Source organism: Natator depressus, chromosome 2 (genome assembly GCF_965152275.1).
Source record: "Natator depressus isolate rNatDep1 chromosome 2, rNatDep2.hap1, whole genome shotgun sequence".
Lineage (NCBI taxonomy): Eukaryota > Metazoa > Chordata > Testudines > Cheloniidae > Natator > Natator depressus.
The window spans coordinates 68,024,621-68,047,752 of NC_134235.1; the positions used below are offsets into that span (position 1 = coordinate 68,024,621).

The 23,132-nt window shown below is 39.8% G+C and overlaps 1 protein-coding gene across 2 annotated transcripts in view; it reads left to right on the forward strand.

Annotated features, from left to right (window-relative positions):
- ATP6V1H (ATPase H+ transporting V1 subunit H) overlaps positions 1 to 22,367 on the forward strand; it is an 85,025-nt gene extending 62,658 nt beyond the window's left edge. For both annotated transcript variants that reach the window (XM_074943094.1, XM_074943095.1), the window contains 2 exons: positions 3,473 to 3,586; positions 21,978 to 22,367. In XM_074943094.1, the coding sequence (XP_074799195.1) occupies positions 3,473 to 3,586; positions 21,978 to 22,038 (175 nt within the window). In that variant the 3' untranslated portion in view covers positions 22,039 to 22,367. The remainder of the gene's footprint in view (positions 1 to 3,472; positions 3,587 to 21,977) is intronic.
- Positions 22,368 to 23,132: the final 765 nt, after the last annotated feature.

Below are 23,132 nucleotides of genomic sequence, written 5' to 3' on the forward strand. Positions count from 1 at the left end.
GCTTGTCACTCTCACCAATAGAAAGAAGGTAGTCCAATAAAAGATATTGCCTCACCCACCTTGTGCATGAGCACCTTATATGTATATCCTCTTTAGGGCAAAGATGGGCAAGATGAGAAACCATAATGTTTTAGCATCATTCAGAGAATCTGCAGTAAAAGGCTCTGTCAGCCTGTTGGCAAGCCATCCTAGCTTTTCTTATATTCAAGAACCACCAAAATGCCAAAGGCTTTAGCAATCTTAACTTCAGGTAGCAGGAGTGAAAGTACTAGGAATGCTGCAGTTATTTCTGTAGGTTCAGAAATACTTCCTACAACGTAAGAGGCCACCTAGGTTGGTATTTATTGCACAGTTCACAGATGTTGGCTGTCCTGACAACAGCACAGGCTGTTGTACCAAAGTAATCATAATTTTGATGCCATAATAGGTATGTTTGTGTTTTAAAGCAATAGAAGATCAAATAAATGCCTGTACTCCTCTGAAAACTGCTATATTTTATTTTTGATCTTTAAAGCTGTTGCAGCAGGATGTAAAATGGCCTCTTTTGGGGAGGCATAGGGGGGAAAAAATTGATCTACCAGCCATGGGTTTTGTCTGAGAGGCAGTAACTTCCCTTCTCCCCTTTTTTATAATGGGAATTCCTTGCCCACTTGTGACCAGAAGTAATGGCATGCTTTCAAATGGAAGGTTAATAGGGAGAGGGCCACTTCTTGTGGCAAGCATGTTGCTGCGGGGATTAGAGGGGAATGGTTTTGGATTTGTGGCGACTATGGGGGGGTTTGAGATTCATTTATGGAGAATTTTTGGCATGGCATTTCATGTGATTCTGACTTTCAGTGAGGGAGAGAGCCTCACAAGGTCAGCAAGGAGTTTGGCTCACTTCATCCTCTTGGCCACACTGCTTGAGTCTCTGGGACTGAGCAGCAGTCGGGGGAGGGGGAGACGGGGGGGCAAGGATGGATGGCATCCCTTCTTTGGGGTGAGTTAGATGGATCCCTCATGAAGGAGGGATTTTTTCAGTTTTGGTTGGCATGTGAGATGTGTGAGAATGAATCCCATAAAACTGAAGGGAGTTCAGGATTCTCCCCATGTGGGCTGGGGGAATTGTATCCACCTCCATTTAGATGATAGGACATCATTGTTAGGATATAGATATTCAGGCCTGTCTGTAAAGGCCTGTACTCTAAGAATTTAGGTGTATTCTTATCACTTGGCTAGTTATAGAGGTATAAAAGAGAGAATCAAAATCACTGTCTGCCGGTGTAAGGTCCTTCTCTTGCTGTGACAGTCTGAGGCCCTGTTCTTAGGCTAAGGCCTTTGGCTAAGCAGCAGAGGCAGCCATAAGCTGGGAAGTGTATGGTCACATCCTCACATTCCAAACTAGTCACATTGAAATAAGATGCTATTGGGCTGTTAGGAATACAATCCTGTCCTGATAATGCCTGTCACCTCCAGAGAAAGGGAAGTGCCTAGAAGATGTAAAAGGAAACTTAGTTTGATAGCATCCTGTCTGGCAAGAACTCACTTATCAATAGCTGGGATGTGAAATCCTCACTTCTGTATTGTTTTGTCATTATAGTTCCCACTTTGCTATTGTTTGTCTGTATAATCTCTGTCTGGTTCTGAGATTGTTTCTGTCTGCTGTATAATTAATTTTGCTGGGTGTAAACTAATTAAGGTGGTGGGATATAATTGGTTACATAATCATGTTACAATATGTTAGGATTGGTTAGTTAAATTTCAGGAAAATGATTGGTTAAGGTATAGCAAAGCAGAACTCAAGTTTTACTATATAGTCTGCAGCCAATCAGGAAGGGAGTGGGTGTGTGGGTGGGGGAAATGGGAACTGGGAATGGGGGTGGGGAAATTAGAATCATGTTTGGCTAAGGGCAGGAATGGGAACAGGGCCACAAGTGTAAGGCTCTGTGGTGTCAGAGCTGGGAAGGGGGACACTAAGGAAGGAAACTGGAATCATGCTTGCTGGAAGTTCACCCCAATAAACATCGAATTGTTTGCACCTTTGGACTTCAGGTATTGTTGCTCTCTGTTCATGCGAGAAGAACCAGAGAAGTACATGGGTGAAGGAATAAGCCCCCTAACAATCATGTACAGGATATTAAGTCTGAACAGGGAATGCTAAGGAATTAGAGCTTACGTGTGTGAGAGGCTCCTGGGAGTTTGTACACTCTTGTGTTGGGGAGCCTCTTTTTGGGTTGGTAATTGCTGGGGGTTGGGACCAAAATTGGTTATAGACTCGGGTTGTGCTCAGAGCTTTTAGCCTTGTTCACACAGTACTCAGCAGTATCCCTTCAGAGGTCAGTTTAGGATTAGTTTTGCTTTTTTTCCCTGGTGTTTGGGATTTTTGTAGTAGTAGTACTTTCTTATTTAAGAAGAAGCAATGAGTGTGTATACATGTATGCTTAGAAATACAGGGAATCATCACGTATGTAGTGAATATGAAATAATATGGATCCTGTCATAAATATAAAGGGAAGGGTAACCACCTTTCTGTATACAGTGCTATAAAATCCCTCCTGGCCACAGGCAAAACCCTTTCACCTGTAAAGGTTAAGAAGCTAAGATAACCTCGCTGGCACCTGACCCAAAATGACCAACGAGGGGAAAAGATTCTTTCAAATCTGGGGGGGGGGGGGGGAATAGGGGCAGGGGCAGGAACAAAGGGTTTGTCAGTCTGTGTGATGCTTTTGCCGGGAACAGATCAGGAATGCAGCCTTACAACTCCTGTTAAGTTAGTAAGTAATCTAGCTAGAAATGCGTTAGATTTCCTTTTGTTTAATGGCTGGTAAAATAAGCTGTGCTGGATGGAATGTATCTTCCTGTTTTTGTGACTTTTTGTAACTTAGAGAATCCCTCTAGGCAAAACCTTATGTTTTGAATCTGATTACCCTGTAAGGTATTTACCATCCTGATTTTACAGAGGTGATTCTTTTACCTTTTCTTTAATTAGAATTCTTCTTTTAAGAACCTGATTGATTTTTCATTGTTCTTAAGATCCAAGGGTTTGGGTCTGTGTTCAGCTGTACCAGTTGGTGAAGATTATTATCAAGCCTTCCCCAGGAAAGGGGGTGTAGGGCTTGGGGGGGGATATTTTGGGGGAAGACATCTCCAAGTGGTCTCTTTCTCTGTTCTTTGTTTAAAACGCTTGGTGGTGGCAGCATATATGGTTCAAGGAAAAGGCAAAGTTTGTACCTTGAGGAAGTTTTTAACCTAAGCTGGTAAGAATAAGCTTAGGGGGTCTTTCATGCACGTCCCCACATCTGTACCCTATAGTTCAGAGTGGGGAAGGAACCTTGACAGATCCCCTAGAAAACTGATGGCATTTACCATTCACTGTGTGATTCATAAACCTGCTGTTTGAATCCCTTGGTACTAAGCAGTTAGGATTATCTGATCGTAAGCAGGCAGAGGTTGAAGTAATTGCAAGATATTCTAAAATGTGTGTCTTTTTCAGAGTGATTGAGCAGCTTGGTGGTAAACAGCTAGTAATGAACCACATGCATCACGAAGACCAGCAAGTTCGCTATAATGCCCTACTGGCTGTACAGAAGCTGATGGTTCACAACTGGTATGTGAAAATTTACTTCAGTAAATATTATCTGTGAGAGATTGTATAGAATCCAGATTGCTGATTTTTTTTAAATAACTATGATCCTCTTTAGTTGAAATATTTATCTCTGTAATGTGATGATGAAATAATAATTCTGATGAACCCAGTGTTTAAAATCCTACAAGAAATTGTGCTGACATGAAAAATTAACACTTTAGCTTCTGTTTCCTTCCTGCTTTTGTGCTAATTGAATTATCAGTAATCAGACTTTCAAGGATTCAGTGGAACACACAGCACTCAATTATGCGTAAACACTATAATTTAAATGTTTCATAATGGTCATATTCCAGAACTGATGCAGTATAATCACAGTTTGAAAAATGTCTTCTAACTGTGTAAATCAGAATGGATTTCACTAGTTCTCTGAGTTTCACACTGTGGTGTTTACAATTTCACTTAGCTATCCTCTGGAAATTGATAGTCCCAACACTTGTTTAATCTTTAGATATCTTACAAAGTGCATGCACTGTGTTTTTCTTCTGGAATGATGTTCCTTCATTGCTCTCTTATTCTAAGTCAAGGTTTGCAGTGTAATGTTCATAAACAAACCTACATTGACAAGTATGTCTGAATGATGGAAGATTTCTTTTTAAGTAAATTTTTTATTCAAGATTCCAAGGTGGAGTTATAAACAAGGGGATAAGAGGACAAAGGCGGTTGTTAAGTTCTAAAACTTTAACCATACATCAGTATTGCTTTGCTCCGCCATTTGAGAGACTTGGGTTCAGTTCCAAGGCCTGACTATTAGGAGCTTAAAGTTCTGTGGTGTTAATTATGTTCAGAGTCACTCACTAATGCCCCTTTTCCTGAAATATTTAAGAAATGGCATTTGACAGCCTTTAAAGAGAATACCATTCAGTGCTGTGCTCTGTCTGGCTGATGATTGTGAACAAGGCCTGAAAATCCTTCCCAAGTGCTGGGAACCTGCTGCTGCTGTAGAAACAGTATGGGAGAAGTTTCCTTCCTCTTCGTAGTGGGGGCAGCAGTTTATGTCCTATGGATGATGGATTTAATCTGTTTCAGACAACCTCTAGAAGTGGCAAGATTTTTAAAACATTTTCTGCCTTTTCATGTTAATTCAAATCAGCTATGGACACTATAAACTTTAATCAAATGTTCTCATAGGAAAATGTGATTTTTCACTTTCTTATGCAGTTTATGCTTGCCAGATACAATAATCAATCTGTAACTTGTTAAACTGGATGGAAAACTTAAATTCCTATATAACTGCATTTTTTTTTTATGGAATTCTTCCCATTTGAAACAACTCCTAGTTTTCATGACGAAGAAATGAGATCTTTCACAAGACATCATTTTTTCACTTCATCTTAGCAGTCCTGAAAATTCAAATCTAAAATGGTATTGTAGAGCAGGTAGAGAGCAGCATCTGAAAAAATGTATTCCAGACTGGCTAGTACATGCAAGCATGCTGAAATGTTGACTACTAGGCTAGATTACTCACAAATGGCTTGGATAAAGTGTAATAAAAGTAGAAGCTGGGATGCTATGGCTCAGCAGTATGATAGAAAAGAAGTATTGTGAAATGCACACCTATTTTATTATGACTTTAAACTGCACATTTAAATTCAGTCTATTTTGAGCACTCCATGCTTTGGAATTGCTTATGATTGTGCATGGGGTTTTGAGACAGATATAATGCAATTAAAAAAGTTAAGCACTGATGATTATAATAGTTCGGAGGTGGAGAGGGGGTGTTAGTAACAACATACAGAGATACTAGGAAGAGATTTTTTTCAAGGTAACTGTGCATTGCTGTAGTGACATGGTAATAACACGTGTATTAAAAAAACAGTAATACATAATTAACCATACAAAGCAGTTTTTCCCTAATACACTCTTTTTAGCCCTCAAGCATTGTTTTATTATAATCCTCCTTCCTCCTCCTCCTCCCTTCATCTCTCACACTATAATCCTTTATCTATGCAAGGTAACCTATTTCCCCTTGTTTTTTCCTACCCCCCCCCCCCACCCAGACTTTCTTGTTAAACCCTGGATTTGTGCTGGAAATGGCCCACCTTGATTATCATACACATTGTAAGGAAAGTGATCACTTTTCATAATCTATTATCAGCAGGAGAGTGGGGTGGGGGGAGAGAAAACCTTTTGTAGTGATAAACACCCATTTTTTTCATGATTTGTGTGTATAAAAACATCTTCTGTATTTTCCACAGTATGCATCCGATGAAGTGAGCTGTAGCTCACGAAAGCTTATGCTCAAATAAATTGGTTAGTCTCTAAGGTGCCACAAGTACTCCTTTTCTTTTTGCGAATACAGACTAACACGGCTGTTACTCTGAAATAAATTTGTTAGCCTCTAAGGTGCCATAAGTACTCCTGTTCTTTTTGCAGATACAGATGAACACAGCTGCTACTTGGAAACCTCATTGTTTTGATAGGTTTCAATCACTGTTCTTTGCAGACAGTTCCACAGACAAATAGCTCTCATTGTCAGGAAAAGTTTTCCCAGATATATAGCCTAACTTTTCCCATTTTAAATTCAGCTTCTGTCAGCAACACCCCTTTAGCTATTTCCCCTTTCTTGTTGGTGGCCCCCCCCCCACAGTATTTTATATAAATTGTTACCACTTAACCAAATTGAATTTATTGTATATTACCACTTAGTCAAATTGCACTCTTAAGGCCTACTTTTACCTTTAGATGTGTGCAGAACTCCTACAACGTAAGAGGGATTAGCATGCTCATGCTGGGCACAGTGGGGTGCTAAATGCGTCTCTAAACTACCTTCCTGCCTTCTGCAATAAGGAAGCTGTTCTAGTTTATACCCGCTGGAATAGGCCCGTAGGAACCCAGGATTGCTAGACCAATTATGCCCCATAAATAGGGGGAGGGGGAGAGATGGTATAGAAGTGGAGCAGCACATAAGGGACTTAGCTAGGGCTGAGGATCTGCCCCATAGTTTCCACACAGGATTTACAGTTCGTGTCTTGAAGTCAAATCATGAAGACTCTCACAGATTGGACCTTTAAGTGTCAGTTCTATCCTTATTGCTTCTGACTTACCTTATAAGGGGAAAGTGAGAGGAAGGCTGAGTGTTCCGCTGGAAGCTTTAATTTAAAAAAAAAACAACACTGTGGAGTACAGTTTGATAACTGGTGGTGGTCAGTTGTTTTGGAGGTTCAAGCTCAATTTTGCCAACACCTAAATAACCCAGTAAAATGAGCAATCTTCTTCAAGCCTCATTCCTCTGTGCTCTTGTTCTGCTCTGACTGAGAAAGCAGTCCAGTCACGTTTTTAGCCTTTCCCCCCCTTATGTAATGGAATTCCAGTAATTTCTGTTGTGGAAATGCCCGTTCCTCATTTAGACCACAGACTCCAGTTAAATTTCTTTAATCTGATTTGTGATCTCTGCATGACAGCACCAGTCTGGTCCCCTTTCAAATCTTGGGACGTTGCCCCAGATCTCTAAATGGCCACCTCAAGGATTGAACTCACAACCCTGGGTTTAGCAGGCCAATGCTCAAACCACTGAGCTATCTCCCCACCACTGGGTTTAGCAGGTAATGCTTACAAAATGTCCAATATGCAGAAGACTAGTAAATCAGAGTAGTAGGTGAAATGCTTTTTGGAATTACTTGAGTGAATTACCTACCCGAGTGTCACAAGGTTCTGACTGTACTTTAGGTGATCTGGTAGGACAGGTTACTGTCACTGAAGAAGGAATTTTAATGAGGGACAGGTATGGTAGGAGTTGACTTCCTGCTTAAAACAAAGCTGTATTACTGTATAAAGCTTCTAAATAATCGCTCTTCAAATTCGGTTAATTACTAAACAATTTGAATAGCTTATTTACAACTTGATTAGATTTTGGTTACTAAAGGATTTTAAGGGAAGCAAAGGAAAACTCACAGGTGTTTTTAGTTAAAGAAAGACAAAAGTTAGTCGTGGTCAGAAGTGGCTACACGTCATTTTTCAGATAATTCATGTTAGCGAAATAGTTTTGAGTTGAATTTGCATTTTAAAAGAATCATGCAGTGATGTAGCAGATAGCCAAGTTATTTCTTTAGAATTCTAATCTTAGCATCATTTAATGTGTGTAAAATGACAGATGAAAGCAAGGACAAGCTGACTTTTTGAAAGTGAATTAGTGTTTGTGAAAGATGCCAGGCTCACAGTATTGGATATGGAAGTCTGCTGTCCTCAGGAAAAAAGTATAGCACTGGAAGTGACAGTGCATATTTTTCCATACTGCCCTTTCACTCTGTGCCTTAACTATGTTCTAGAGAGGGACCATCTCTCTCTGCCAATTTCTGTGCCTGTGTTCTGGCAGGATACTCTGTCCATTTAATAAGGCCAAGGACTAGCACAGGAATCTGTCAGTTGCAACAGTATTTTTATGATGTAGACTTGTATTTTAAAAAAGAAAAATCAGAGCATTAACTTCCTAAATTACAGCAATGTTCAGATACTAGCTCAAAAAGAACCAGTAAACATGTTCATTTGTTTGCTGGATGCAGTAGCGTGTCTTTCCTGTACCTCAAGGCATAATACCGTACTTTAACATCTATGAACTATAAGGAGACTACAGACAAGCAGTCTGAGAGAGAGAGGAGGTAAGAAAAGAGGCTTGGCAGTTGGTAACCATCAGAGGCAAGAGGTCACAGTTGCATTCTACATGGCTGGAGACAGATGAGGATAGGCCGGCTGTGGCCACCAGAGAGAAGAGGATCAGGAAGAATTTCGCACTGCTAGAAGTTTCCTATCAATACCAGGTACTTGATGTGGAAACTGTGGAAGATACGTCTCTTAATCCAAAGGAATAGAGAGACGTATGGGACACACCTGTGGATGTAAGAAAATCCAGCTTGCCCACAAAGAGTTCCCCAATCATCCGAGGAAGACAGATGATCCTTATTAGGGATTCAATATTCAGAAGAGTTGAAAACATTCTGCAAGGGAGAGGTGGACAACAGGATGGTGTGCTCTTTGTCTGGAGCCATGACTCAAGAAGTTGCTCTGAAATTGGATAGGCTTCTGAAGTTGATGGACAAGGATCCATTGGTGATGGTTCATATCGACATTAATGACACTTCATCACAGGATATCTCACAGATAATAGATGACTTCAGGGAACGCGGAAGCATGCTGAAGAAGAAGAATGTCCACATGATTTTCTTGGAGAGCCTTCTTGTCCCATGAGTAAAAGAAGGCAGAAGAATCTGGAAATGTACTGCTGACTAGGTAAGTGGTGTAGGGTGCAGAGTTTTGGTTTTTGTGGAACATTGGTTCACTTTCCCTGGGAAGAGGGGGCTTTACAGTTTGGATGGTCTCTGCCTCAGAAGGGGAACTAATCTGTTTGGGAACAGGCTGGCTAAAGTCAGGAGAGCATTAAACTAATAACAAAAAGGGAAGGGTAAAAAGAGTGAAGATAAGAGCACTCATTTAGCACAAGATTTAAATGTTGAGAACAAAATTAGTTGAGGATCCGAAGGACATGAAGAGGAGAAATTCTTTAATTGCCCCTACACCGATGCTAGGAGCCTGGTAACAAACAAGAGGAACTGTAATTGCTCATTTATGAGCAAAAATTAGCTCTAGTTGGTATGAAACCCTGATTCGCATGACTGGAATGTTATAAAATCACTGCTTATAACCTATTTAGGATGGATGGAGTGGGACTGGGACTGGCATTACCTGTTCAAGATGATGATAACCCAGAAGAAAATTATCTTGATGTCCTAACAAATGGAAGAAAAGGGAAGTTGATAGTAATGAATATAGATCAGAAGCTAGGAAATGTAGAAAATTAATGAAGGAAGCAAGGACACAAGGAGAAATATGTGGCCATCAGAGTTAAGGACAATAAGTGGGGGTTTTTAAAAAATGTATTAAGGAGAAAAAGAACCTTGACAATGGTATTATCCGTTACTGTGTGGAAATGGTAGAATTATTAAGAAAGCAGAAAAGTCAGAAATGCTCAATAAATATTTCTCTTCTGTATTTGGTCACGGCATATATGATAACACTTGCTATTCCTCTAGTATCTTGGGAGAGTATTAAACAGCAGGTACTGAAGTGTGACATTTTTAGATCAGCCGGTCCTGATGACTTGCATCCAATAACTTTAAAAGATCAGGCTGAGGATCTTGCTTGGATGTTAGTGCTGACTTTCAGTATGTCTTGGAACACTGGGAAGTTCCAGAAGACTGGAAGAAAGCTAATGTTCCAATATTTAAAAGAGTAAATGGGATGACCCAGGTAATTATAGGCTTGTCAGTCTGACGTGGATCCTGGCAAGATAATGGAGCAGCTGATGTGGGACTCGATTAAACACCAGACTTAAAGGAGGGTAATATAGTTAATGCTCATCAACATGGGTTTATGGAAGATAGATCCTATCATGCTTTTTGATGAGATTAGAAGTTTGGCTGATAAAGGCAATAGTGTTGACGGTAATAGACTTCTCTAAGGTCTTTAGTTGGTACCCCATGACTTTTTGATTAAAAAAAACAAACTAGAATGATATAAAATCAACATGGCACACATTAAATGGACTAAAAACTGGCTAACTAAAAGGTCTCAATGTAATTGTAAGTGGGGAATCATCATCGAGCATTTGTAGTGGGATCCCCCAGGGATGTATTTAGGGTCCTATGGTATTTAACATTTTTATCAATGACCTGAAAGAGAGAATAAAATCATCAGTGTTAAAGTTTTGCAGGTGACCCAGAAATTGTGGGGAGTGGTAAATAGTGAAGAATACAAGTCACTGACTCAGAGCGATCCAGATTGTTTGGTAAACTGAACACAAGTCAACCATGTGTTTTAATATGGCTAAATGTGAACATCTGGGAACAAAGAATCTAAGCCATACTTATGGGATGGGAGCTCTGACTATGAAAAAGAACTGGGGCTTGTGGTGGATAATCAGCTGAACATGAGCTCTCAGTGTGATGATGTGGCTAAAAAGACTAATGCAATCCTTGGATGCATAAAAAGGGAATCTCTTGAGTAGGAATAGAACGCTGTGTGCTGGAATAATGTATCCAATTCTGGTGTCCACAATTCAAGAAAGATGTTGATAAATTGGAGAGGGTTCAGAGAAGAGCCATGAGAATAATTAAAGGTTTAGAAAACATGCCTTATAGTGATAGACTCAAGGAGCTCAATCTATTTAGCTTAAGAAAGAGAAGATTAAGGGGTGACTTGAGTAGTCTATATAAAAACAACGAGGAGGCTGGTGGCACTTTAAAGACTAACAGATTTATTTGGGTCTTTAAGGTGCCACCAGACTCCTCATTGTTTTTGTGGATACAGACTAACACAACTACTCCTCTGATACTTGATTAGTCTATAAGTACCTACGTGGGGAACACATTTGATTTGGGCTCTTCAGTCTGGCAGAGAAAGATATATAACATGATCCAATGGCTGGAAGTTGAAGCTAGACATTTTCAGAGTGGAAATAAGGTGTACATTTTTAACTGTGAGGGTAAGTAACCATTGGAACAATTTACCAAGGTTCGTGGTGGATTCTCCATTAATTGCAATTTTTAAATCAAAATTGGGTGTTTTTTCTAAAATGTGCTCTAGGAATTATTTTGGGCCTGTTCTATGGGTCTGTGTCATACAGGAGGTTACCCAGGTCCCTTCTGATCTTGGAATCTGTGAAAGTAGCTTCACATTAATGAACTTATCGCGCTATTACTGTCATCCTGTTCCTTGAATGGAATGAAGACTCTGTTCTAAATGTTATGCTTGGAATACGTGTTCCATATTCCCATCAGTCACCCACAATGAAATGTCTTAGCCACATTACAGCTCAAATGCTTGCCTTCTGCTCAAGTGTGCAGAAGGGATCAAACACACACCCAGATCAGAGACTTCATTGTCACTGTGGAGTTGGCACATTCTCTGCCATCACTCACAGTGGGCAGGAGTGCTGATGGCCTAAGCTTCAAAAAAGTAGGAGAGACCAGGGATTCTCTGGAATCACAGCACCCAATCCCGCAAATGTCAGGTTGCTCTGTAAAAGAATTTTCCAACACTTCCCATCTGGGCAGCCAGCGTGCAGTGTTCCCATCTGTGCTCTTTGGCTCTGCAGAAAGGCGTCACAGAGCACACAACAGCTGGTGTTTCTTGAGGTAGCATTAACTCTCTGAATTTTCCTGGAAGCTAGTCTAGTTCTGAGGGTGGATGAATTGTGCAAGCTCAGTTAGCCTCCTAGCTCTGCTTACTTTTTTTCTTCATATGCCCCGAAGAGATAAGTGGAGGGTGGAAAAGTCCCCTCGCCTCTGTAGAAAGTGGAAATGGCTCCCTTAGTTTTCTTCATGAACACACTCACCTTCATCCTGTCCATAGGGGAAGTAATATGGTCCTACACGCTGTCAGCTGTTTGGCAAATAAGCTGACAATATACGTGTAGATGTCAAACATTCTTGGCTTCTCCTTAGACATACTGATCCATAGTACTGTGGAACCTTTTGGAAATGCATATTTGTTTTGTTTCTTCTGTTAGGTTAAGTCAGTGGCTGAGTTCACAACATCTTTAGGCAGGGCCAGCCCTAGACCAAATGGCGTCCTAGTCAAGGAGCATCTTTAGTGGGGTCCCCCCTTTCCCATTTGTTAAACTTTTGAATATCTTATTTTTTATTGCATTTTAGCCCATTTCACGACTTTGCACAGTTTGCATGCATGATTGATCTCTGTCATATAATACGATAAATTTGCATGCTAGGATCCGTAAATACGTATTTATTCATGCCATACACCTGCAAGGGCATGGCTGACAACATTCTAGGAGGTTCAAGGAATATGTAGTTCTCAGAAAGTCAGTAAGGTGCCACAAGATTCTACAAAAGTTCAGAACATTCTAGAAGGTTAGTGAAAAATGAATCTACATCCGGAATACCTGAAACATTTTACTTCAAACATTTTCCCTTTTGTTGCTATCTACAAAAAGAGCACCCTGAGCTTGGCACCCCCCAATCCCAGCACCCCAGGTGGTCACCTGGGTCGCCTGCCTCTAAATCTGGTCCTGTCTTTAGGTAACTATACTAGTTTACCAAGCTAACGGCCACCAACCTGCTCTGTACCTGCTCTGTTTACCTTTCAGCAATGACCTCCTCCCTGCCTTAATGCTGAACTGCATCAGTGACCTCTGGGCAGTCCATGACATTCCCACTCACTTGTGGGCTCCAACCCCCTAAAGCAGCTTGAGGCAGACTGAGATTTAAAGCAAACAACTCAGGGTATGTTTACACTATGAACTAGGTGTGTGATTTCCCCTGCTGGTGTACACATACCCGTGAAAAGAAAAGGAGGACTTGTGGCACCTTAGAGACTAACCAGTTTATTTGAGCATAAGCTTAAGTGAGCTGTAGCTCTCGAAAGCTCATGCTCAAATAAATTGGTTAGTCTCTAAGGTGCCACAAGTCCTCCTTTTCTTTTTTGCGAATACAGACTAACACGGCTGTTACTCTGAAATCTGTCACATGCTCATGCTAGCCCTCATCAAGCTAGCAGGAGTATAAACAGCAGTGTAGCTGCGGTAGCACGGGTAGCGGCAGTGGAAGCATGGCTGAGTCACACAGAGTACATATCCTCCAGAAACAGGTGGGTATGTACTCTGCACACCTCTGCCGAGTCTCCGCTTGCCACTACCTGTGCTGCTGTGGCTACACTGCTGTTTATCCTTAGGTGCTAGCGTGAAGGAGTGTACACAAGCAAGGGAATCCCACCCCAGCTTGTGGTGGTGGTGTGCTTCCAGTTCACTGAAGGTACATCAGCAGCAATGCTGCAGGATCAGTGGGGAATAAATGAATATGGTGAAGGGACTGTTAAGTGATGGGAGTCAGTCAAGTACCAGTGACAACCTGGAAGTACAGTATCAGTATTGTTACATGTATCGGAGGTTTGGCTCCATTAATTTTCTTAGAAATTATTCATAGAAATATGGATAGACCTGAAACTCCATTCCTAGAATTTACAATATGCTACATTATAAACTGCTGTTTTGTAGAGTTAATGGCATTATACTGTATTTTAGTCACTACTCTTACAGACCCCATTATGACCTTTGTCCTTCAAATCCCACCCACCGAAGATATTTCTCTATCTTGCTTGCTCTTTGTAATATGAACTGCAGGATCTTATGTTGTTAGCCAGCCATCTAGAAATTATCCCTCATGCTGGCTTGCATCTGTTTGTGATAGTGAACAGCTTAATCATTTAAAGCTGCCAGAAACTATAGGCTTAATTCTAGTAAATGGTGCTTCAGTGAAGAATAATGCAACCTACATATTAAGAAAAATTTAACTATATTGATTTAGCCAGCTTCACACAATTTTCATCTTGAATGCTGTCATATGTCTCAGTATTAGAAAACATAAAATGTGTAGTTAACAGTGTTTTTCTAATTGAAAAAATTCAAAATTATCAATAGCTATCTTTGATAAAATTAATAAAATTTGTTTAAAAAGCATACATCTAGATAGAAGGTGACAAATTAAGCAAAGAAATAATTGATTACAAGGACACTTGCTCCCCACTAACTAATGCTTAAGGTCTCCATTTTCTTGTTTGGACATAAATGTGTATTTTACAAGGCTGCATTCCGTTTATTTGGGTAGCTGGAATTTGTATTCTGCATGTGTTCCCCTGGATTTCATGGTGCATGATCATATTTTCTTTCTTGAAACCTAAACCTCTTGTACAACACATTTTTCATGTTTCTGGAGGTCTAATTTGCATTCCTCATTTGCAGTGTGTGTTCCATATCATGTTGAGTGTTACATTTTTACTTTTCAAATTAATGTCTCATTTTTAGAGCTCCATGCACAGTAATTGAAAAAAGTCATTTGCTGGCTGACAGCAAAGTAGCGTTTTTCTGATGAAATTTCACTTCTGATAAGTGGCACTTTAAATTAAAGCTTTCCTTGATGTTAAGAGGTCTGATGAAAATTGTCAGTCAGACCTAATTTATTTCAACCTTCGTGAATTATTCTGCCATCTGTATAAACTTTAAAGCTTTTAAATGTTGAAAGTATTTTCCGTTCTATTCAGCATGATAAATAAAGGCTTATTGATCTGTAAAGCACAAATGTAAACTAAGTTGCTTGATTTTAATGAAGTTTAAAGTTGAATTTTTAAATTACTGGAACACATGAATCAGTTTAGATGAATACTGGCTGAGACTTTATCCTTAAAGTATTTATAAACTTTAGCAGTCACAATACATTATAGAAACAAGTGAAAAATGACTTGTGCTGATATTGCTGTGTTCTTACTAAACAGGCATGTGGTTAGATCAAAACCTAATTTGTGGAGCTTTTTGTTGAAAATCTAATTTTAAAAGTGTCATAAAACATATCTATAGAAGAAAAGACTACCTTAGACAACGTGTCCTTGAAGGAAAATTATTAATAAAAAGTGAGGTTTCCCACCATGTAGTTAATAGCTTGTATTATAGTGTTATAAAAAGCAAGCTGCATGCTGAACCCAATAATTTGCAAGTTACAAAGTGATAAAGAACACAATCTATACCACCAATGATTTTTTAAATCACTCAGTATTAATCTGTAGATTGTCTGCTTAATGATATTGGGTTCAGCCAAAGACAAATGTTAATCCAATACTTAAAGTGCATTGGAACAAGTAACTTTTGACCTAGGGTTTTGTCCTCTTTGCTCTGGCATGCATCCCATTTAATCAACCATCCACTACTATGTTTCTTCTTGTGTACATAAAATATGGTGATATACGTCCTGTTTCTTGGTTGTCACTTACTTCAAAGGTGCAAAATGGTATAAGTAGTGTTACGATTAACAATTCAGTCTTGTTTGGTGTGTGTTTGGTTTTTTAATAACTCAGTCCAGGCTCATCTGTATCTTTGTATCTTTTAGGATACATCATGTAATTGTAAGTGCATTCTAGTTTTGTTTCTGTTGTTTGTCAGTCGTATCGATCTTAGGTACTCAAATGCCTCAGTGTATTTTTCCTTGCAAATAACTCTGAGGTGTCGTGGGGAATTGAGGCACAGACTAATAAGGATAAGTCTACGCTGCAGTCAGGAGGTGTGATTGCAGACACTAGCTTGAGTAACAGTATCAGTGATGCTGTGGCAACGCAGGTCTTGGGTGGGCAGGACTAGCCTCCTGTGTTGCTGCAACTTCATTGCTATTGGATCGAAGCTAGCTTGAGTATGTCTATTCATGCTGCAATCACACCTCCCGATTGCAGTGTGGATATACTCAGTGTAGATATATCCTGAGTGACTGGCCCAGGGTCATACAGGAGGCCTGTGGCAGAGCGTGGCATGGAACCTGGCTCTCTCAACTGGCAGACTTGTGTCCTAACCACTGGACCATTCTTCCTTTCAGTCTTGGGGCTCAAGCAAAGATATCTCTTCCTTTTTCTGTTTATCCCCATTTAATAATAGCGGTGTTATATTATATTGCCTGACTTTGTAAATTGCAATGTGTGCAATAAGGTGTTTATTCAATGGGATAGTGTCTAAGCACATATTGTTGCATAAACATTATGTTCCCATGGCCAAGAAAAGTGTCTGAGACATCTAGAGTAGCTGTAATTGATCTGAGCTTGTTTTTTCTTTCCTACTTTAATGAACTCTGTTTTTCTAACTTTACTTTGCTGCAGCTGATGACTGTTATTCAGAACATTCTGGAGATTCATTTATGGCCACGGAATTATCCTTCGGCAATGCAGCCATTATCGGCTTTCTAGAGATTGTTTGATGTAGTTAAACTGGTGATATAACCACAGCTATATATATATATTATATTTTTGAGTACATTTAATAAAATTAGTCTCGCATTGTAACTAGCTACAAGTTTTTAGATTAGTAGGATGAGTCCAGTAATAACCTTCAAAATGTGTTTCCTGTTAATCTTTTCTGATTTCTTACCTTTTTAAAGGTCACCTAGTGGTTACTTATCTTTTGTAGTTAGTTGTGTTGTGTATTCCTGGGATCAGATTTTATTTGTTCAGAACATGAAGAGTTGCGTTTGAACCAACTTTTCAAATTCATACTCTTACTTCTCTAGAAAGATCAAACTTTGGATTGGATTTACTCGGTAGACACACAATCAAGTACAAAAACATCAAAATACCTTAGTGCTCTCTGTCAAAAGAAACCACTGTGCCTTTTACTCTAACAAAGACTCCAGTCTACTAAAATGAATTACCCATTACGTCTGTGTCAAAAATCTTCATACTTGAGTGTCTTTTGGACACTATTTGAAAAAGCTCTACACTGATAATCTTTAAAGTCAACACATTGACATTTAGACACAAAGTATATGCAGGGGGAAAAAGCCCGACCAACCAAAAGCCTAAACAGCATCAGGACTGAAATTATCTTTCTGATTCCTTACGGAGAGACAAAACTGACTGAAGTGGGCATGAGAATATAAGGGTTTGGCGTTTTTAGGTTTCAAAACCTAAGCCTACCCTATTAAACTCACTACCATCTTTTCCCCTCAGCCTCTGGAATCCAACTCGTGATTCAGAGTTAAACACAATGAAGTTGGGATTCAGTTGTTTGTTTTAAAGTTACAAGGCTGTTGTCTGTCTTGGGTTATTTGCTGCCGACACTGTGCAACTTCACAAGCAAAAGGCCAGTAGCTCAAATTTTCACGTAAATAGTTCCTGGTACAGCACCCAAGGAATTCAGTGGAAATACTCCCATTGAATTAAGTGAGCACTGGATCAGGGCCATGACTTCTTCATCAAATCGCCATAAAACATTTACTGCCATTACCGCAACAAAGAATCTACCTAAACTCTGGATTCAGCTTGATACCCCCGAAGTGAAAACATTAAATGAAAATGACAGTACCGAAAGGAGGAACATATTAGAACATACAGAAGATGTGACAGAAATGTATATTTAATTTTCTGAACTCCTTGGAGAAAGTGTCAGCTTTTGGATATCTCCCAGAAACCTATCCATTTTTATTCTAGAAATAAGGCTTAGCCTGAAAGAGAAAAAAAATTGCTAGTGCATAATTCACTAATTACTTTTAGCTGAATTAAAATCAGATGTCCGAATCAGGAGACAGACAAGGTGGGTGAGGTAATATCTTTTACTGGACCAACTTCTGTTGGTGAGACACACAAGTGTCGTCGAGCTTACACACAACTTTTCTTCAGGTCTGCTCAAACACATCTGTTAAAGTATTTAATGTGAGGACTGGTGGTTACGCTATACTCAAAGGTAGATGGATTTTTGCCTCAGTTAATCAGTCTCCCAATCTCAAAAGAACTAAAATTGCAACACTTGGACCCTAGCTGGGCCGTTGTATTGTAAATCTAATGTCAACTCTAGGGTTATCACCAGTGCTGTTATAGAGCTAGTTAGACTACTAACCATATAAAGTGCTTGGCTTTACAAGTCCATTGTGGGCTAGGCACTGAAACTGCAACATTGTAAGAAAACTCTATTAAAGCAGTTATTTGGAAGGTTGTAGGCCTCTCAGGAGTTCAAACTACCATGTGTGCTTGCTAGCACACCTTGCTGCCTTACATTTTCTGCTAGTCGGTGAAGCACTTCATGCAGATGCATTCCATGATATCAGAGCGCTGGCTTGCAGGAATTCATCCTCCCCACCCACCCTTTAAATAGTGAAAGGAAACATTGCAGGATCCTTTTTGTAGGTGATATCACTAAACATTTTGGCTTGCCACCTATTTGTATTTTCCCTGTGTGAGAAAATATTTCCATCACTATAGTCCTGTGACATGATTTACTTGGTGGTATTGTATATGGTCATACATAGTATGACAGATATTGTAATCCCATGCAGTATCTTTGGAGATCATTGTATCAAATTTATGAATGGTTTATGTATGATTGTGTTTTCCATGGTGGAGGGTTACCACAGCTCCTCCAGGAACTAAAAAGTGTGTGTGTGTGGGGTGGAAGGTGGGGGGTCTGGGGGTGGAGTGATTACCTTGGGGACTGTAAACAACTCCAGAGATGCATCACCCCCTATACTGGGCCCAAACTGGGTTTTCCAGAGACTTCAACAGAGAAATGGCTTTTGGTATAAGAACCTGAGCTTGAACTGATACAGGCCTTCATTTTGATTCAGCAAATGAACAGTAACTGCTAAGAGGTGTCCCAAACCTTGCGGAAGGGTTAGAAAGATTTTGGCTTACTAGGGCCCCATAATACTGTTAGGTGACCTCCTCTGGCAAGGCTCTAGCATGCTGATAGGAACTTTTATTGGTTTTCACATGTTTTCTCTCTGCTTTTTTTTGTCCTTAAAATAAGTGTACTTTGCTGAGAGAGCTGTGTGGTCCCTGTAAAAACATTCATTGTCCTCTGAGCGAAAGCACAGCTCAGGTGCTGGCCTGTAGGCAGACTGACTTGCCAGGGAGATCATAGTGTAAGGCCAGGGACTGTGCTTCCTTAAAACTCCCCAGTCAGAAGGGAGTGGGACAGTGGTCCTTGCCCAGAGACAGGTGATGTCTGGAGATCTGACACCTGACTGGGCACTCCTGGAGTGGACCACGCAGGGGTGTTACAGGTGCTGTTACCCTGAACCTGTGACAGATCGCTCTAGTCCATAGGGAAGGCAGTTCTCCTCACCAGAAATCTATTGACTGAGACTGTATTTTGCCAGCAAAGCAGGTATTTTGTTCATAGCTCTCTACATAGGCTGTGTAAGTGGGTTCCCCCCACCCACACCAAAAAGGCTTGGTGATTCTCCATTTTACTAGCCTTATTCCCTGCCCCCTCCCCTCATCCAGAACTCCAGCAATACTGTGTATTGAGTGCGTGCTTGCTTGCTTGCTTCAACACAGCATTAATTACGTAGGGCAGGCAGCATGTCTAAAATGTTGATTTGAAAGAGTCACACTAAACAGTCTGAAACAGTTTGCTGCCTAACTCGAGCCTCTAATTTGCAGAAGTTAGTAAAGCATAGCAATAATCTCTTCCTGTGCTTGTGAAGACAGTCATAACTGTTCACAGTTGCTATTTATCTCCCAACATGCTTAAGTGCCATCACATAAAACCTATTCATCTCATCGTCCTTTAACGTGTACATTAAGAATTAGTACCTGACTATACTCTCTATTAAAAGAGCTGCTTTAATAATACTGTGGGGAGGGGGTGAGGAGAAGAACTGATTAAATATATAAGGCCTCTCAGAATAACCCGATAATCCCATCTCTCTCCTCTTAGCAGCAGTGAACAGTTATCACATGAAACTTGCATATTGAGAGAAAGTTTGTTTAATCAATAAACTTCTATGCAGTTTAACCTACCAGCATCATTAGCCCACTGTCCTGTAGCCTGGTATAGCTCCTTCCAGAGCCTGTAAATGCCATCCCAACCAGACCTAAGGAGTAGGTCAGAGGAGAATCAATACTCCTGCACTCCAGGGACAACGCGAGTTGCTTGTCTTATTCCAAGTCTCTGCAGAAGAAGGGATTTCTCCTTGTTCAACAGCATGGCAATGTAGAGCCATGTGGCGCACACCCCTATGCCACCAGAGGCTCTGGTTAATTTCATTCCCAGGACCAGCGCAGTTAGTATCTTGAGGAGGGGAGCTACGTGTCATTAGCAGGTCTTAGGGCTGGTATCTGTCTATGGTACTATGATTCCATGGCAACACTTGACAATTGTTTCCTCAGGTTCTAAGTGCTTTTTTTTAACACATACTGGTAACCATTTGATTACATTGGAAAGTTAATATGCAGGAACATAGGGTGCTACATTTTAAAGCATTCAGATTATATTAAAGATTAAGTTTTTACTGCTAGCGGAGTGCAACACTTAAGATTACATTTTTGTGGACACTTTGGATATGGGAAAGTACTCGGTTATGACTGGAATGCAGCGTTGGTGCTGAGCTTTATCTATGCTATAGAAAATGAAGGCATGTGAAGCTGAATATCCTTCTCTCTAATAAGATGCTAGAATTAAACTGAATTTTATTCATAACATGGGGTGTAGGGGATTGGTCACTGGTCTTCCTTTTGGAGATTTTGTGGCACTTAAACAGGAGAACCATACTATAAGACAGTTACGTAAGGTTTTCATATTCACATTTAACAGGATGTCTTGTAATATTGAAAAATGCGAGTTTCTGACTTGTTCCCTTTTGAACTTCATTTTTGAAGATTTTGAACACCATTTTTCTTCAGCACTTGTGAAGTTAGGCCAGAGAGGTAGGTAATAAAATGGGCTGTCAATGGGGATCTGAAATACTGCAGGTAAACTTGCAATCTGAAACGAGTCACATGAACTTGGTTTAGTGTCTTTTCCCAAGGTGGCTTGCTGTGGCTAGGTGCCTTTGTCTAACTAATGTAGACTATTGTGCTCCTGTAGCCAAAATTCAAATGCAAAAATGACAGTGTCATAGTAACTGTGCCATAAGTGGGGGAAATGGTGCTCCTCTACTTTCTTCCCACACTCTTTCTGAGGACCGGATCCTGTGAGGTACAGAGCTCCCTCAATTTCCCATGAAGACCAATGGGACATGAGAGCGCTCAGCAGCCACCTTGTAGGATTAGGCCGTTGGTGTCATTTTTATACAATTTACACTCATCTTTTTTTTGTGTCATTTATTGGCATTGCATTGCAGTGATGACCTGAAAACTACTTTGAAAATTGATTAATTTGATAGAGGAATTTCATAACAGATAAATACTTCATTATTTGTGTGAAGGATGGAATCTACCAAAGTTTCAAAAAATCTTTGGAACACTGAAGATTCTGGGTGTTAATTTAGTTCCATGTTTAGATCGGACTGGTGTGTTTGTTTAAAAAGAAAAAAAAATTGAATACATTTTTACGCTGGCCTGGAGAAAGCACTCTTAATACAAGAGAGGTAGGGAATGAACCTGATTGGATCTTATAAATCTTTTCCACCTGTAATTTGTATGAGGTTTTGCTAACTGAGATGTCTGTACTGACTATGTGCATACTAACATTATCAGGAGTTATACATGTACACTGTAGGATGAATAATCCTTTAAATATTTTACCAGCAGCATGTGTGACTGTCACTCAACAAAGTTACAGTAGTTATGGATGAGCTAGAACACTGGTCAAGATTTTCAAAAGACTAGTGACTTTGGATTACTTTTTCGGGGTGTGGTGGGGGGAGATGCTCAAATTGAAACCTCTCACCTGAGCTTCAAGAGTTGCAGAGCAACCGCCCTCTGAAAATGAAGCTCTGGCCGTTCAAGATGCTCTCAAGTTGAGCATCCAACATAGCTAGTCACTGTTGTTCTATGAAAAGGTTTAAATATAAGAGCATTGTTTCCCTCTCTTCACTCTGCTTGAGACATTCTCCAAGGGAATCTTTCACAACCTTTCTTATGTTGTGTCTTTCAGGGAATATCTTGGGAAGCAGTTACAGTCAGAACAACCTCCAACAGTCACGGCACGAAGTTAAACATTTTAAACTGTATGTTGCAACTCTTCCTTCCTGGGTACAGCTGGAGTATATATATCTTAAATTGATAATAAGCATACTTTCTTGGTTGGAATATTTGTCTCCTGCTAATGTGTTGATTACTTTCCTGTTTTACTCTGGTGCTGACACCTAGTAAAAGTTAGTGTGTGTTCAACTACTTCTGACGAATCTGCCAGTTGACATCCTGCTATATTATGAACGCTTCTGAAGAAACATGGCTGATATATACTGCCTTTGTTTTTATGTATGTATTGTTGTCTCATAACAAGAACCTTATTAAAGGATATTCATTCCAGGACACTATCTTGACTCCCTTGATATTTTCTTTCAGTGTTATTGTCTATTTCTGAAAACAAGAATAAATTCCTGTTTCTATGTACAGAGTAATTCATAAAATTGTCTTCTAAGGCATTATGCTGTTTGAAATTCAGTAATCTGGAAAACATTGCTGATCAGTTTCAGTAAAGTCTTATTTAAAACAATATTACCGTGTTTGTAAATAAAAAGTAAACATGATTTTGTTTTTTCAATAAAGGGCTTTGCTTTCCTAAGATGAAACATTCAGAAACTAGTCTTAAAAAAAAAAAGAAAGGGGGGGGGCACGCTGGTCTGGCAAGACATAAAGCAGGAAGTGCCTCCTGTCACTACAATACTGATTATAGCAAGACCAGGCATTAAGAGGATATCATAGGCTTATGTTAAAGCATCCAAGTAATTTTGACCTACTAAGTACAATAAGTGCCGTGGAGTGAATTTCATTGCAGTGTCTTTTATTCCTGGTTACTGAAAATTAAAATATCTGATCTCTGGTATTACAGACATGAGTGTCGACTCACTAATAGAGTTCTGATGCCATTCTATAACCTACTACATTTGGCTTGCAAAGTTTACCTAACTTACTTGGCTATAAAAACCTTATTTCCATTTTAAAATGTTAATAAGTATTAGTGCTACTCAAAATTTAAGCACAATATGGATAGCAATGAATGTCAAGATTGACACATCATAATATTTATAGCCCCTACACAAGGGGCTTGGAAACAAGATTCCTAAGAGTTGCCAGTATTATATGC